At 34.3% G+C, this 18,611-nt stretch overlaps 1 protein-coding gene across 6 annotated transcripts in view; it reads right to left on the reverse strand.

Moving 5' to 3' along the window:
* The window catches only part of UBR3 (ubiquitin protein ligase E3 component n-recognin 3), a 237,133-nt gene that overhangs the window by 69,129 nt on the left and 149,393 nt on the right, over positions 1 to 18,611 (reverse strand). For 4 of the 6 annotated variants that reach the window (XM_073882720.1, XM_073882741.1, XM_073882732.1 and 1 more), the window contains 4 exons: positions 14,732 to 14,842; positions 9,397 to 9,609; positions 8,023 to 8,159; positions 1,863 to 1,948 (listed from right to left, as the gene is read on the reverse strand). In XM_073882720.1, the coding sequence (XP_073738821.1) occupies positions 1,863 to 1,948; positions 8,023 to 8,159; positions 9,397 to 9,609; positions 14,732 to 14,842 (547 nt within the window). The remainder of the gene's footprint in view (positions 1 to 1,862; positions 1,949 to 8,022; positions 8,160 to 9,396; positions 9,610 to 14,731; positions 14,843 to 18,611) is intronic. The other 2 variants (XM_073882738.1, XM_073882728.1) reach the window with 1 other exon arrangement.

Here is an 18,611-nt window from a genome sequence, read left to right on the forward strand (position 1 = left end):
TGGAAGTAACTATCAATTCAATAATTTAAATTAAAATTAAGGATGATAATTGAAGTGGTTGCTGCTAGAATTTTACACTACTATTTTTAAGATTCTGAATAAATTTGTTATTTACAAGTCTCTGGATAAATTTAAGTACCTCAGAGGGGGGAAAAAATGAAGTAGAGCTTTTGAACATAAGACTGAAATTACTTTACTAAATACTTTCTAATATAACAGTTTCTGGAATATTATTAGCCAATGCCAAACAACAATTAGGAATAAATTAATAAGAGAAGGTAATTAAAATAAGTGAATTTACAGTCTTTGCTAATTCAAACAGTCTAGAAGCTAAAACTCCTATGTATCAACAACTTCTCCTTTAAAACATAATGCTAAAACACCGGGTATAAGTAGGGTTTAAGTATATACAAAAGTGAGTAAATACTAAATAGTCAGGAAAAAATAACTTCCAACCCTTACATTTCTAGGAATCAAGTGATAACCCAAAAAAATATCAAAATCTAATAGAACTAGTAAGAATTTTAAAAGTAACTCAGCTGAAATTTCACACAGTTTGTATCGTTACATTAAAAATTCCAGGAGAAGCATTTGGGTGGCTCAGTCAGTTAAGCATCTGACTCCTGATCCCAGCTCAGGTCTCTATCTCATGGTCATGAGTTCAAGCCCCATGTTGGGCTCCATGCTGGGCATGGACCCTACTTAAAAATTAATTAATTAAAATCAAATAAATAATTTAAGATGTTTTTGATCAGTCCTTTGCTTTGAAATCATCCCCAAAACACATATATATCTTTTCACAATAATACACATATATTTTTGGGGACACCTGGGCAGCTCAGTCGGTTAAGCGTCTGCCTTCGGTTCAGGTCATGATCCCAGAGTCCTGGGATGGAGCCCCACATCAGGCTCCTTGCTCAGCAGGGAGCCTGCTTCTTCCTCCCCTCCCCGCTCGTGCTCTATCTCTGTCTCTCTTGCTTTCAAATAAATAAAAATCTTTAAAAAAAAACACATATATTTTTTAAAAACCTATGTGTTGATAATTTTTAATAACTACTGATATTTTTAGCATTTAAGAAAATATATTCATTTTTCAAAATAATATATTATGTATTTTAAGCAATTTTTATTTTCTGTACTGATCATGTTAGGTAATATTTTAACTCCAGTGATTTGGGACAAATAATTAGCTGTACTTGACATTAAGTAATATTACCCCTAGTATTCACATTAATTATCTAAAACAATGACTAAATAGTGATAGCATCAAAACCATATTCATGAAGAATCTACATTAAGTTCCAAATGACACTTCTCTCAAACTTACCCTTACAAAAAAGTATTGAAGAATCATGTTCATTTTACAATATAAAGTATATTCATAAATAAAAGCAAACATCCATAATTTTAATACATTTTAATGTCCACATCAAAATACAGTACAAATGCCTTCATTAACTAACAGCAGCACTGTATATTATAGGAATCTGTAGGCAACACAAACTATTTTTATATAAAGATATTCTTTAATCTAGACAATGTAAAAATTATTTTAAGAAATTTAAGTTTGAAGGTAATTTTTTATAGCCAAGGATACCACACTGTTAAATCTGAGCCAATGTAAATCTGATCTATGGGTATGGCATTTATTTACTGAGTAATCATAGTACAGAAAGAGCTAAATATTCATATGATTCTTTTAAGTACAAGATTAGCCATTTAAAGCATAACTGATTATATGTAACATAGAATCTGAAAATACATCAAAAGACCACTTTGCCTGTATAGGCTTTCAAAAATGACATAATTTAAAATGTATTTAAAATAAAAATGTTTTTAAATTTACACTGTTTACTACTTACTTAAGCAAGACCTTTTGCCAGCTGTGCTTGCACCACCTGAACACAAATTGCCTCCCCGATGAATTAATTCAAGCTCCAAATTGGTTCTGTAAGTAAAGCATTAAAATATATCTCAATTAGGCTGAAGCAATACTTTTTAATTTGTTTTACTGATATGTCTGAATCAACCTAAATAATAAAGTTGAAGAACTTCATGAATGGGTTTATGGAATATCCATAATAATATTTTATCTGATATTTAGAAATAAAAAGGGAAACAGTTTATCTAACCTTATATGTTCATATATATAACCTGCAAAACTGCACACATCATGATGTAATTGCTGCAAAACCCCAAATGTTGGCAAATACTAAAAACTGGGCCTTAAGGAAAACAACAGCAACACATTTCATAAACCTGCACGTAAATCTGATGAAAGAGCTTGTACCCAACTGTTAGTGACTGAGTAGTAGGTGGTTACTGCCATCTAAAACACGAGGGCATACCAACTTTTCTATCAGAGAAATGGTTATCACTCACTGGAGCTTAGATGGTATCTAGAAATCAATATTAAACAAAATCACTAACATCAAAGTAGCTATGAACAACACAGATAATTAACAGCAGACTCTTCTTGGACTTCTAAAATTACAGTTTTATTAAAGTACATTGTGTAACTACTGGCACTGCTAAACATCAAAAAAGTTCATACAGATCTGAAATTATAATATATTTAGCAATTATTAGCTTACAGATTAGTAATAATTAGTAAATTGACATTTTAAAAATCAAATTGTTGCAGAATCTAAAGATTTACTCAAAAACAATACAGTAAAATAGCCAGTGAATTTTGCCAGAATAAATGAAAATTCTGGATGATAAAATGCGTGTATTTTTAAACAGTATTAATAAACTTAAACACACCTTTATTTGCCACTACTAAAACTGAATAAACTAATTTATATCCAAGATATGCATTTGACACTAACAGTGAGATATCCCTGTCTTAAAAAAAAAAAAAAAAAGGGCAAAATTTCAAGCTTTCTCTGCAAATGAATTCAAGGAAGAAGGAAGAATATGATCCTATTTTACTTAAAACAAAACAGTTTGAACTGGTTTGGGTTGTACTTTTAACACAATATGTTTTGAAACATTATTTTCATATATTTACTTACAAATGCAAACTGTTAACAAAATTAATATTCTTAAATCTGTACATTTGCCACCCATTTTTAAAGGAATGCTTTAATCCTCTCTACTGGTGTGGGGGGAAAAGCAATTTAACATTGATAATGTTCCTGCTCAGAGCTCCATCTGGTTGCTGCTGATAAGGGCATCTGTGTGACAAGGGAATTTTCTACCCTCAGGCGATTTGCATTGCTCACTGAACTTCTAAAAACCTACCAGCAAGGAAGCAGGGACAAGGATTTCATATTAGTGGACAGAAAGCGAGCGGAGACCAGCATGTGTTCCTTCATCAGGGGAATATAAATGAGATCAATATATTTTGTTTTCACAAATCTTCTGTTGCCTAATCTGTAGAAAAAAATTAACGGCTATATTCTCTTATAAAAACTAAGATTTCCTAGATTGTACTTTTAAAAGAGCTAACCAGAAACATGATCAATTCTTACAAACGAATGTCAGAACCAGAATGTCAACTTTTATTTTAGCACAGTTTGCAAAAATATTCATTAAAATATAAATACAAGAACATTTCTATTTATTCAATCGTCAAATAAAATACTTTAAAGGATGACAAACATGTTACCAGGAATCTGATTTTAAATACTTGAAAGAAAACTACTAAATCTAATTAATTGTTTCAGATTATGGTTAGAAAATCTCCTGTAAAACATTCCTTCTGACATTAAAAAAGAAAGAAAAAAAAAAAAAACCCTACCTATCCAAAGGGTTAGTATCATGTAATAATCTAGAACTTTAAAAATCAATATGTCAGAGACCCTAACCCTCAGTTTTTCCTTATTTTATTTACATCAAAATTGGCCCTTTGAGACTTGTTAGAGAAACAAACATACAAACGTGTCACATGCCCCATGTCTGATCTTCCTTCACTCTTGAAAATCCCAACACAATATTCTTTTTCTGCCCTCCTGAATGGATGATATAAAAATAAAGATAGTTCTCGAGAAAAGTAGACTCTACTGTTTATATTCCTAACACAAATCCATTCAAATTAGTTTGGAAAAAAAAAAATCTCTGTAACAGAAACAATAATGAGAAAGATTGCTTACAGCTATCTTGGTGACCACCTACACACTCCATTTAAAAACTCCAACTATGCTCCAGCTTCTTTTTCCATGACCAAGGTCTGCTTTCCCTTCTACCCCCTTCCACCCTCCTGTGGTATGAACTTCTACTTTTAGAACTATAATTTGAAAAACAAATGTGCGTATACACATGCACACACAGAGACACTCAAACGCACACTGGTATCGGTGTGGGTTTAAGGCCTGAGCCTACCACTTACCGGTTAAGCAAGTTACTCAATATCTCAGAGAGAAAAAATATCTTTGTCCATACCATCACCTATATTAAACAAGACTCAGCTCAAGCTCTAACTCTTCCAGGAGTTAGGGAGAACTAATTCCCTTTTCTTGAGACAGGAAAGAAACATTTCCACATACTTTATATTTTCAATTTGTTCATCTTCCCTTTTAAAGTTCTATAGCATTTTTTCAATATTATATTTTTAAAACAAACTATATTCTGTTTTATACAGATTGATGTATATTGGTTTTGTCTCTCCAACTAAACGGTAATAAATTCCTGGAGAGCCGGGACCATTTTAGATAAAGCTTCTAAATCCCTGATGGTACATAGCAAAGTGCTCAAAAACACCTTAGGAACCAGAAATCTCTTTGTTTGGGTATGGAACCAATAATAAGGTTTCTTTAGTCCCCATAGCTTATTCTCTTTCTTTTGTTGACCCTTCCTTCTACTCCCTTAAATCCAGCAGTGAAACAAGAAAATGGGGAAGGGGGGGAGGTGTTTTATCAAAGAATTTCTTGGCTTTAAAAAGGATTCATAATTTGGTATTTTAGCAAGCATTCCTTTTATTTTGAACATACTTAGGTTATAAGGTTTAAACTTAAAATGCAACTAATATGTAAAGTAAGTTGCACTCACTCTAATGAGCAGTTTACCCACTGTGACTTAATGATTGATATCTCTCCATCTACATCTCAGTTATTCATGTTTCATCTTCTTTCCATTTCCACGTTTCTCACTATATACAGGCCAAATGTTACTCACCAATACCTCTAGGCTTTATGTAACATGAGTCCAAAATCCTTGGAAAAATCAATTACTAAAATTAGTGTCATTTATTGTTTCAATAAAGAAACAATGAATTGGTATTTAATTGAGGAAAGCTTTCCTCACCCAAATTAACCTTCCATAATCCATCTGAACGACTTGTATTTGCAACAGACCGTTTTTTGGAAATACAATAAAACTTGAATATAGTAATTTTGATTAATTTTAATGTAAGAGAAAGATATCATTCCAACAATTTCTTCTCTGCTGCCCTCAAAAAATCCTCCAAGGCTTTACCATGCACATAAAATAAAAAACAGATAAATTGCCCTACAAAAAAACCCAAAAACAAAACAAACAAAAAAATCCTCTAAAACAATTATTAAAATTAACAGCTTTACAGGCTACTTAACCACTAGAAATATTTTTTTCCTAAACAACAAAAAATTTAAGTTCCCTGAAGAGCAAACTAAATTACTCATTCAGTGGGGAGAAATTCAGGTCTGGGAAACGGCTGTATTCCATTCAAATTTCTAATGTCAAATACAAATAAATGTGCACATTCTAATGAATCACACATTTAAGAATCACAATATTTAATTCAAAAGTTAAATAATAAGTTTATTTCTAAATATTTCACTTAAACATTTAAACATTTTAAATATTATCAAATATTTTAATGCCTACCTTTTAGGTATGAAAATAATCATAATCTGTAATCATACATATTTATGAAATAAGGTTATATGCTAGGCATAAGATATATATAAAGACCGGTTTCTTACCTTGAGAAAATTACTATTCAAATAGGATACAAAATCCTTTTTTCCCCCAATTCATGTTTTTGTTAATTTTTTAGCTAATTTGGTTTTTGTTTTCTTTTTAATAACTAAGTAAAATTTAGAGAAGGCATGCAATCTCACTGTGAGAACTTCACAATGGCCTGGGTAACTTTAACCAAAGTTTTTCAAGGGTTACATACTCTCATTTTCAGAAGCATTATCTTGTTGCTTTAGAGTTTATCATGAGCAATCAGAGAAAAATGGGAGGAGAGAACACATTTTCTGTTTCTCTATATACATCCACAGTAAATAACATTTGATATCTGTCCCTGTTTCTCAATAAAAGAGAAAAGCCAAAATACGTTGACCAAAAAGTCTCCTATTACCACGACAAGCTATATATAAGGTATTTATTATTTAAGAAAATAAGAATTTATATATTCAAGAAATAGGAATCTAAAACTTCCACTAAACTAAATTTAAATCAAGTTATTTGATTTATCATGCTATAGAAAAAGTCCATGGACAGATCATTCCTATTCACCTAGAATTTTCTTACTGGATCAGTCCTAAGAAAATAAAAGGCATAAATACATAAGCAGCATAAATATAGTATTTATACACATACACACACAAACATACACATCTATATAAACAGACACATATATACATGGCATAACTGAGTTGGTCTACATTCATCTCAATTTTCTACAACATTATTACTGCAACATTGTACAGAAGTTTTTTAAAACCTTGAAACCATGGCAAAATTAAATCATATTCAATTTAGTTTTCACATAAAGTGTATTTTATTGCAATTATGCAGCTGGTAATTCTCCAGACACAAAATGTTGAATTAACTGTTATATCTTCTCTGAAACATTCTGGATAAATAACAACAATAGTTTAGGAATGTGCAGACTAGAAAGTTACTTCCCAATCCATTAGATCCTTTTACATCAACCCATGTCCAGCTTTTGCATTCTTAAACTAAAGACTAATGTTTCCTTGTCTTGAGCTCTAACTTGCTTGCAATTTTCCTAAGTCTGGTTCCTTTTTTCCTGGGTTCTAAAGACTACATATAATTCATTTACTCTTGTTACCCTCTGGTCCATGAATGGGGCAGAGAGACTGGCCCTGGTGAACTGCATGCACATATGACCTATAAAAGATGAATACAGGGGAGGAAAAAGGAGGACAGTAATTGAAAGAACAATAGATCTTGACTCAGAGATCTGAGTTCTAGTACTACATGCCACTAATTTGCTGCATGTCATTCAAGTTATATTATCTCTCTAAATCTTACCTATTATAATACTACTTGGGAGAAGATACAAAAAAGTATGCTTCTAGGGATATCCAGCGGTCTACATCAATTCTGGCAGAATGTGTTTACAAGTTTCTAATTGTGCCTGCTTCTTCCCTGTTTACTTCTTTTATGGTTCTCCATTTTCATTCAATTAAGTTTTCTAAAATCCCTGTTTGGAACCATTTCTTAGGTACTGAACACCCACTCAGTCAATTTTAGACTAATCCTACCTAATTTGAAAGATGAGGAGTATTTACCTCTGTTTTCTTGAGCCCCCTGATAGCTACTAAAGCTTAGAACTTGCCTGATCTTTTGCTCCATCTCCCTTATCTGATTTTCTAAACCACCTACAGGATATTACTAGATATTTTACTAGCTTAGAACAAAGTAAGTTCTTATAAATTAAAAACAAATTAAAAGTGTTTAACATATTACAATGTTTTTGTTTTCAGTATTAGTACTTTTTGACAAGACTTGAACAGTGATTTCTTAACAAGACCCTTCATATTTAATACTGACATGCTTTGAGATAGATATCTGTCCCGAAATGTTAATAATACACTTTTTCCTACATATTCTATAATAAATAATAACACTTCACCCAGTATTTCATGAAAATAAAACCTCTTCAGAAAATGAAGAAAACCTACATTTTTATGATCCTTTGAGAAGGTTCTAAAACTAGCCATAATTTCAACCACCATAAAAAATACACATCCTTTCTTCAAATAAATATTAATGGCACAAATAAAACAAAAAACCAACTATTCAGAATAAGTAAATATTAAAGTATATACCATGTATACCTACCTAGCAACAGAATACATAAAGAGAAAATCATTGTCTGGTGAACCTGGGGTCTTGCTATAGTCTCTATATTTTTTCTGAGTGGTATTTTTGATATCTTTCATTACAGATTCCATTTCTTTACTTAAGTTGGTTTCTGACTGTAAAAAATGCAAACATACATATAAAGTTTATTCATATTCATTTTCTCTAATATAGTCTAACACTACAATGTTTATCATACAAATACATTAAGAAATTAAAGTTAAAAGTTAAAACAGATGTACATGAGCTATCCACTATAAATACATTTAGTGCACAAAGATCAAATAGACCAAGAAATATCTTCTCCTATTTTATCCTAATTCTATATTGTGACTGGTTAGCCTATAATCTAACCATGACCTAACCACACAAACCTATATTCTAAACAAATGAGTAGGTGTCATTAATATTTTAGAACAGTTTTCATGTTTATAAACAATCTGACGTCATTTAAGTTCACTTCTCAAAGACTAATATTGATGTCCCTTGCTTTAAGCATATTTTAAACACATAAAAATTTGGATTTACAAAAGAAAAAAACCACAGACTCTAAAATTAGTCTTCAGCTGAGAAAAGAAACTGCAAGGAAATAAATCCTTGAATAGCTTTTAATTATGAATTTCTGTTTCAAAAGTCAATAGTTTTCATAAATTTATTGCTTAAACTAGGTATAGCTATCACTTCTTTCTGTATCATACATCTATAATGAAGGTAAAATATTTAAATATTTAAATCAAATAAATAAATCCTACTGGATGGGATAAAAGATGGGTTTACTTACACCAAATCCCACAGTAAAACAGAATTGACTTACAGTGAATCAAGCATATGATACTTTATCTGATACATACACACATGAAGTGTTATGTAAATCTATAATTATACATATATAAAGTGTGTGTGTATATGTAAATGTATCATCTTAATCCTAATATACCTGATGGGCATATTTTTAAGTGATTAGCCTATGCTTTACATGCAAGATACATATATATGTAATTTATTTGTTTGCCTTTGTTTTTATTTTTTTTTCGCTTGTTTGGCTTTGTTTTTAAAGATTTCAGCATCTTAAAAGAGTCTAGCCATATCTAAGCTTATAGGATTTCACAATCTGGAAGATGTATATTAAAAGTATAACAATTTGGATTAAGGAAAAGTATAACCTTTGGTAATAATTTGTTCCATTATTCTCATTTTTGTTTTTAATAACCACAAACAGAAAAGAAAAACATCTAAAAGCAATTGCTTTTAAATGTTTAAAGGTCCAGAGTAATTTAGAAAGGAATGAAAATGAAAGGAACGAAAATGAGAGCTGAAAGCAGAGCTGAGTTTACCAGGATATTTCTGCCTTACACTGATGCTTACTGGGAAAGCTCCCGGCCGTCCCTGCAGCTCTTCCACTTCCTTTATGAGATCTTGTATGCTTTTGTTACTAGGACGTTGCCAAAGGTTACTTTCCACATTGCTCCCAGGATAACAAGGAAGAACACTGTTAGCAAACTGCCTACAAAGAGGACACGTGAATTCTCCTTTGTCCACTGAGAAGCCCTGAAGAACCTGGTCATTCTAAAAGATGAAATAAACATACAGATTTATAATGTACACCTTTACAGAAAACAAAAAATTTACATCATTACACTTTATAGTAAACAAATGAACCATGCAAAAAAAAAAAAATCTCTAATATATGTCATACATAAAGTCTCTTGATGTAATGAGCACTGGGTGTTATATGCAACTGATGAATCACTAAGCTCTACCTCTGAAACTAATAATACACTATATATTAATTAATTGAATTTAAATTAAAAAAAAAAGAAAGAAAGAGGGGCGCCTGGGTGACTCAGTCGTTAAGCGTCTGCCTTCATTTCAGGTCATGATCCCAGGGTCCTGGGATCGAGCCCCACATCAGGCTCCCTGCTCCGCCGGAAGCCTGCTTCTCCCTCTCCCACTCCCCCTGCTTGTGTTCCCTCTCTCGCTGTGTCTCTCTCTGTCAAATAAATAAATAAAATCTTAAAAACAAACAAATAAAAATAAAAAATTTTTAAAAAGATGTTACTTGAAGAAAAAAACATAAACAAAGTCTCTCATTTGACTGTTGAAGCTTATCAAATCACTTCTTTCAACACGGCAATCATGCAACACTTGCCATCACCAAGAAATGCTGAAGTATCTTCCCCTTCTCTTAGTATGAAACAGTCAAATAATGAGGCAATTCATGTGTAATATAGATTTAAGATAAAGAATAACTTAAAAAGTAGGCCACATTACAGTGAATCACCTTCCCCTTACCCCATGCCCCTGTTTCTATAATCTATAGGTGACCACTGGGCAGATTCTCTCAGTGCCCATGATCCTTGATGGAGAATAGACAACTTCTGAGACTAAATCAAGCCTAAAAACTGTGATGTGTCTTTGTCTAACTGCCAAACACAACTGACTGGACTTTATGCAGTGAATTTGTTTAGGTTTAATGGATAGGGGAAAGATTCAGTCAGGATACTCAGAATGTGTGATAGGAGGGGAATTAATTTAACACACTTTCCTTCAGATGTTTCTGATAGAAGAGGGGAAAACAGAATTTTTTAAACACAGACATATAAGCGTATGTGCCTAGGAGGAAATTCTTACTCATGAGAGACTGCTATACATGCTAACCAACCAGTGGACTTAACACAGGAATCCAGACTGTTAAATTTGTTCCTTTCTTTTGCCTGACACCACCACACAGCCATTTTGCTCTTTTAGGCCATTACAACTGTGTAGTCTTAACCACTATATTGCTCTTTTTCCCAGCAGTCTCTTTCTTACTCTGCCACTAACCTAACGCTGTATCTCAAAATATGTTTTAATGCATTAATGTAAATGTATGAATGCTACAATATGAACATTATAACTAACAAGACAAAAATAATGAAAAAAAAGGATACAAAGAGAAGAAAATGAATTTGCCTATGGTTACAAAGGTAATGACAACGTTAGGATGAATTTAAGTTTCCCCACTCTTAATTTAGTGCTCATTTCACTATATCTGGATCTCAAATACTTTGACTAAAAGAACCGAATTCTTTTTTTTTTACTTTCACTTTTTTTTTCAAGTTCTTAAAAATGTAACACCACATCTTCTTAAATCCAATTCTGCAAATATTTACTAAGCTCCTATCATGTGTCAAATGCTATGCCAGGTGACGGCATAAAGATTTAAGGTACATCTTCACTTAAGGTACTAACAATATAAAAGCAAACAAAACACAAATAAATTACAATAATAGTGTGAAAAATACAACAGAGAAGGCTTCTCGGAGAAGATTTGTGAGCTAAGTTTTAAAGATACACAAGAAAGGTGTATAGAAGGTTGGGGTAAGAGTCCTGATCATTGAAGGACATTCTACAAGCTCCCCTACAGCCTTAATTTTAAAGAATCCTAGATCCCCCTCCTTGCCTTGACTGAAACTAGGTTTTTTCTTGAAGCCTTCTCAAGTAGGCACTGCTCATTCTCCCACACCCCTCACACCTCAGTATTCTTCTCATTTCTAGTGCTGGCTTGAGATCTTTACTTTTGCATTCTCCCATCTTTGTGGCTCACGTCATTTAGGGATATCACCCTTTTCCTTCCTTTTTACTGTCATCCACTGCCCTCAATCACTGAAGACTTTGGTTTTCCTCATTGCTCCAAGTCCTACGACCCTCTTATGCTACTTTAGTGTATATGGGGACCACCTATCTTATATCTCAATCCATCAGCTCTTTGACCTCATTAGCTCCTATGGCACTGACCTCCACTCTATTCCAGTACCTGTTACCATTACCACCCCCTTATTCTAAAATGACCCCAAATTGTCCATATCTGAAAATATTAAATCCAAACAGCTTACAGTCTGACTGCCAACGCCTATCTCCTTTATCTTTTAGTTCCTCCCTTCTCCCACAGTTTATCAAGCCTTTCCTATTCTGCCTACACACCATGATGTACCACCTCAAAAACTGTTTGGTCAATACTTCTCATTCCCCCTCTATATGTCCATCCATCATACATACCCCATAAAACCTTCGTACAAAATTAATCCAGTGTATGACTTCTCCAATTCTGCACTCAAATTAAAAAACTGAAATAACTTTTTGCTACAAACTGTTTCTACCTCAACTAAGCCCTGAATACTTCCTGGTAACCTTTCTCCAACATCCTATGAAGAATTCTCTCACCCAATTCCAAAGTGGTTTTTCCAAACCACCTCCTCACTTCTCAAGTCCCTTCATCTACCCCAGCCTTGCTCCTTTTACTCTAGAAGCATAAAGCTACACCTCTACCTCAGAAAGAAGAGTCATGACAGTTCCTTCAGCTTTCTGCCTTCTTCCACTCCAATATTAACTTAATAAATCCCATGAGCCCTTCCATCCACTTTCTTCCTTCTACTCTCTTTGCTAATATCTCCTAAATAGTCTTTCAATCATACTGTTGCCACCATGATCCACCTAATGTGAGACTCTTACTCCCAGTCAAAATCTTTCACAATGACCACAATTATCTCTCACCTTGATTCCTTCCTCCTTCTTACACTGCACATGCCATCTCTCACCAAGTCCAGAAAGACCCTTTTTCTAAATATATTTCACATCTCTAAGCTCTTCTCCATCTCCAGTGCGATGACTACACTCAAGCCACTATCATCTTGTACCTCCTAAATATCATCGCATTCTTTCTTCCTCTACTGCAATCCTACAATAATCACATACCATCTACACAACTGCCACAATGACCTTTCTGAAGATGTCATAACTCTGCTTAAAAGTCTTTAATGATTTTAACGGCTCTCTGTAGAGAGCCCACTTAATGAAGTTCAAATTCCTTACACGAGCGACAAGGCCCTTTACAGTATGACCCCTAATTACTTTTCCAATCTTCTCTCTCATCACTCAAGCACCGTATTTCATTAAATGTTCTGGCACTCGGCAGATGTTCCAGTAGACCTTGTGTATACCTCATAACACTTAACACATACACTGCAACTATCTATTTATTCTATCTCACGCAATGCATAGTAAACCCCTGGAAGGAATGAACGTGTCTTATTCACTGTTGAATCCCCAATGTCTATCATAGTATCTAGAACACTGTAGACACTGAGTAAAATATTTGTTGAATGAATGATTGGAGATGTATGAAAAATGCATAATGTGCCTAAGGAACTATTAATTAGCTTATTAATGCTGAATTAAGAAAGCTAAAGCTAAAGCAATAGGCAATCCCAGATCATGAAGTACCTTGAATACCATTCAGAGAAGACTGAACTTTACCCCATCAGGAAGAATTCAGTAAAGTATTTTTAAGCCAACGACATATGTCATCAGATTTACATTTTAGAAAGATCAACGTAGTGAATAAATTAGACTTGGAGTAAGGAAGCTGATAAGAAAGCAAATGCAATAGTCAAGATGAGAGATGAAGGCATATACAAAAAGAAGAATAATGAAAGCAGAATATAGTCAAGTGAGATTTAAGAGACAGAGTAAGTAGAATTTACTAAGTGACTGAATATGAGAGGGAAGGATACGAAGGGAAAAGCAGGAATCCACTGCTCCTGAGCTAGGAATTGGGAAATAGAGAAGGCCATGCTTTTAAGAAGCTGAGCTGAGAAAAAGAGAAAAACTGCGGCTACAAGGGAATGCAAAGTCAAGGGAAGAAATTCAGAATGACAGGGACCTGAGCATCTTTATGAATTGAAAAGAAAGGACAGAAAAGGCAGAAAAACTGAAGATATAGAAGAAAAAAGGTTACTTATAATAGATCAAGACCCCTGAGGTGAAGAGGAGAAAGGAATACTAGAGCATCAACAGAAAAATTATTCCTGAACAGAAGAAGGAATACTACCTCAAAGAGTAGAAAAGAAAGGATTGGTTGGGATGCAGACTCATTTATCAGGGAATAGATAAGCAAAGTAAGAAGCTAAGCTTAGTATGTGACAGAAAGCCACAGTTTTCTTGGTGACAAAGGGAAGAGAGAGAATCTGATGAGAGGAAAGGGATCTTGAAGTTTAGGTGAAGAACCTGGGATAGGGGAGGCAAAGGTTTGGAATAGCTACTGAAGACACTAGGAGAAGAAACTGATAAAAGATAGGTAAATGAATTGGTAAGTAATATCTACAGTTGGTGACCCTAGTCTAAGCCACCATTATACAGGAAACCACACATTTACAGATATACCACTTCACTTAGTTTTTTACTTTTCTGGCAGGGCTAGCTGCCTGGGTCTCAAATCAAGGCAGGAGGATTAAATGAATGCTATTCAGAGCAGAACAGACATAGGACAAAAAAGTGAGTCTAGGAAAGAACTAATGCTAGGAAAAATGCAAAGGATTAAAGGACTAGAGATCTTGATGTCAGAAGCAAAACACACTAATGAGAATGAAAATAAGAGAATCTGAAGAATAATCATATAATAAAATGATATGGTAGGATATTAAAGCTTAATATTTCAGAGCTAGAGTAGCAAAGTCTAAAATTACTACCATGGAAATCATTTGCTTTAGTGAAATAAAAAAAATGAAATCCCTAAAGCTGAAGAGGTCAAGGAACCACAAGGCTGCATAGTTCCAATGGCAATCGAAATCACCTAAGATGAACTGGGATTTATATGCTATAAAAATATTTAATACCTAGAAAGATATATACATCTTTAAATACAACTTACCCGTAATGATTCCATGTAAGATTTATGACAATCTATATGTAATGTGTGGCCACAGGTTTGTACATAAACACCTCCTTCCCAGCCAATTGATACTGCCAAGAGACAAGAACTCTTAAAAAAAAAAAAAAGACAAAATACAATTAATTTTAAAGAAACATAAGCATATTTAAATATATCCACATAAACCTCTGAATGATTTCATATTGTTATACTAATGTGAACTTTATATTTTTGTGATATAAAGTTAACACCTGACTTGAGAGTCATAAGGCAGTATCTTTAAATCTGAAACACCACAAAGTTTTAGCTTCCAAAAATCTAGGCTCATAATGAATGAGAGTAAATATAAATTACACTTTCTCCACCCCAAGAAAAATAAACTCTCAATAAACTTTAGTGTAAACTATGCTGCTATTGATTATTTTACCTGTTCTATATGGTACTTAATCTCTCTGTGACATCTGACATTAACAACTTCTTTCTTTTCTTTTAATTCCAGTATAGTTAACACAGTGTTATATTAGTTTCAGGTATACAGTAATAGTGATTTAACAGTTCCATACATCAGCCGGTGCTTATCGCAAGTGCACACCTTAATTCCCATCATCTCTTTTACCCATCACCCCACCCACCTCCCCACTGGTAACTATCAGTTCATTCTCTATAGTTAAGAGTCCATTTCTTATGCTGTCTCTCTCTCTCTCTTTCCTTTGCTCATTTGTTTTGTTTCTTAAATTTCACATAGGAGTGAAATCATACGGTATTTGTCTTTCTCTGACTTATTTTGCTTAGCATTATACTCTCTAGCTTCATCCATGTTGTAAATGGCAACATTTCATTCTTTTTTATGGCTGAAGGGGTTAGTATCCAAAATACATAAAGAATTTATACAAATTAACACCCAAAAAATAATCCATTTAAAAAAATGGGCAGAGGACATGAACAGACGCTTCTCCCAAGAATACATCCAGATGACCAACAGACACATGAAAAGGTGCTCAACATCATTCATCATCAGGTAAATGCAAGTCAAAACTACAGTGAGTTATCACCTCACACCTGTCAGAATGGCTAAAGTCGAAAACACAAGAAACAACAGGTGTTGGCAAGAATGTGGAGAAAAAAGGAAGCCCCGTGCACTGTTGGTGGGAATGTGATAGTAGAGCTGCTATGGAAGACAGTACAGAGGTGCCTCAAAAAGTTAAAAATAGAACTACCCTATGATCCAGTAACAACACTACTGGGTATATACATCCAAAATACAAAAGTCCTAATTCAAAGGGATACATGTGCCCCTATGTTTATAGAAGTATTATAATTATGGAAGCAGCCCAATTGTCCATCGATAGATGAATGGATAAAGATGTGGCGTGTACACACACACACACACACACACACACACACACACACACACACACACACAAAATGGAATAACAACTTCTTTCTTAAAACGCCTACTTCCCCCTGGCTTCCATAATGCTACTCTCTTTTGATTTTCCTCTGATCTCTTTAAACCATTTGGTTTAGGCTTCCTTTTAAGACTTTTTTCAGGGCGCCTGGGTTGCTCAGTCGTTAAGCGTCTGCCTTCGGCTCAGGTCATGATCCCAGGGTCCTGGGATCGAGCCCCACATTGGGCTCCCTGCTCCGCGGGAAGCCTGCTTCTCCCTCTCCCACTCCCCCTGCTCGTGTTCCCTCTCTTGCTCTGTCTCTGTCAAATAAATAAATAAAATCTTTAAAAAAAAAAAAAAGACTCTTTTTTCTTCACCTGTCCCTTCAATATTTATACTCCTCAAAGTTCTATTTTTTTGTGCTACTCTCTTCTTACTAAAACTGTTCTCCCTGAATGATTTAATCAGTACATTCAACTACCTTCCAAACTTGGATCGCTTGCCTCAGTGACAGATACAAATACTCAACTGCCAAGCAGAAATCTCTAGAGTGATGTCCCTCAGATAACATAAAACAATGTGTCCTGGGGCGCCTGGGTGGCTCAGTTGGTTAAGCATTGCACTCTTGATTTTGGCTCAGGTCATGATCTTAGGGTCCTGAGATTAAGCCCCATGTCAGGCTCCATGCTTAGCTGGGAGTCTACTTAAGATTCTCTCCCTCTGCCCCTTCCAATGCATGCAAGTGTGAGCTCTAAAATAAATAAATAAAATTTTTTGTTTTTTTCCACAAATGTGGCATAAGTTTGTCATTTTTTTCCATGAATCTTTCTTTTCCTCTTGGTTTAAAAACTCCACAATCTCTTTAGTCATCAAATCAGAAAACTAAGAGTCATTCTACATCACACTCTTTCCTTCACACCACAGTATTAGCTCCCAAACCACACAGATTCTATCTCCTAAATAACTTGTGATTTTGGCCCCTCCTCTTTGTTCCCACTACAACATTCATGTCTGTATCATTTGTTGTGGGGGAGTGGGTTCTTCAATAAAGTTTCTTTTTTTTTTAAGATTTATTTATTTGAGAGAGAGAGAAACCCCATGCGCAAGCATGCAGGTGGGGTGGGGGGGGGGTGGGGAGGGAATAAAGGAAAGAGAGAATCCCAAGCTGACTCCCCACTCAGCAGGGAGCCCACATGGGGCTTGATCTCATAACTCTGAGGTCATCACCTGAGCCGAAATCAAGAGCTGGTCACCTAACCGACCAAGCCACCCAGGCACCTCTTCAATAAAGTTTCTTAACTGGTCTCCGTGACTCCAATTTCTCTCTGCATAATGCATCACCCTCCATACATTTTTCTAGACTACAAATTTGGTCATAAGATAACCCCAAAAGGTACCTTAACATTTACAAAGGTTTAATATAATAGGCAATAAAGAAGAGACCCAGATTATATAAGCAACTACAATACCCTTTTGAAATCTGTTCTAAAAGTTAATTGCTTTTATCTCGTCTTTCTCTTATATCTTCAACTTACCCTTCTCTCCTTCTCTACTAATTCCTTCCCTTCAACCTGTAAACAGGCTTAGACTTTTCCTCCTAAAATAATTTTCTTTGAATTTTTGTTTGGCCTCTGTCAAACAACACTTGCACCTGAACTTCAGTTTACCCTCTAGAGTCTGTAGTAAACAGATGGCCATGCCACAGCAATATTGGGAACAAAGTCCATCATAAGGGACAGCACTTGATGAAAGATTTGAAAGCCATTAAAACTGAGTACACCTTTAACTTTATTTTTACATTGAAAGAAATGTTTACACTATAATGTAAGATAACCAAATAATCTTTAAACAACAGTAAACAAAATTCCAATGTTAAATCAAGACTCTTCATGAGTTACTGAAAGTTGAAAACATTACATAGTGCAAAACGCCTTCCTAGCCAATTTAAAGATGTGTAACAGCACAAATCAAATACAGCAGGTGAGCTAGCTTCTATTGTTACAAATCAGAAAAGCAACAGAGACCTGCTTATCTCTGTTTTATGTTTTGGAGCCACTTGAAGTAGCAGCAGATTTAGGTCATTTTAGAATGGTTGTTAGTCAGCTAATAAACAAGCTGCTCTCTTGGCAATGAATTATAAAAACATAATCTTTCTTTTTAATAAAGGCAGCTTTCAAAACTAAAATCAGGGGGCACCTGGATGATGCAGTCAGTTGAGCGTCTGACTCTTGGGTTTCAGCTCAGGGTCTTGAGATCAGGCTCCCCACATCAGGCTCCACGCTTAGCATGGAGTCTGTTTGAGACTTACCCTCTCCCTCTGCCCCTTCTCCCCTTGCTCTCTCTCTCTCTCAAATAAATAAATAAATCTTTAAAAAAAAAAAAAGCCAAACTAAAATCAGTGCATCATTTGTCTATGTAACTGTTAGATTTCTTATATGAATCAGATAGAATTTTAAAAAGGCAGAAAAACATTTACTAACACAAGACTAATA

This window comes from Callorhinus ursinus, unplaced genomic scaffold (genome assembly GCF_003265705.2).
Source record: "Callorhinus ursinus isolate GAN/ISIS: 27379988/994484 unplaced genomic scaffold, GSC_fseal_2.0 scaffold2, whole genome shotgun sequence".
NCBI lineage: Eukaryota > Metazoa > Chordata > Mammalia > Carnivora > Otariidae > Callorhinus > Callorhinus ursinus.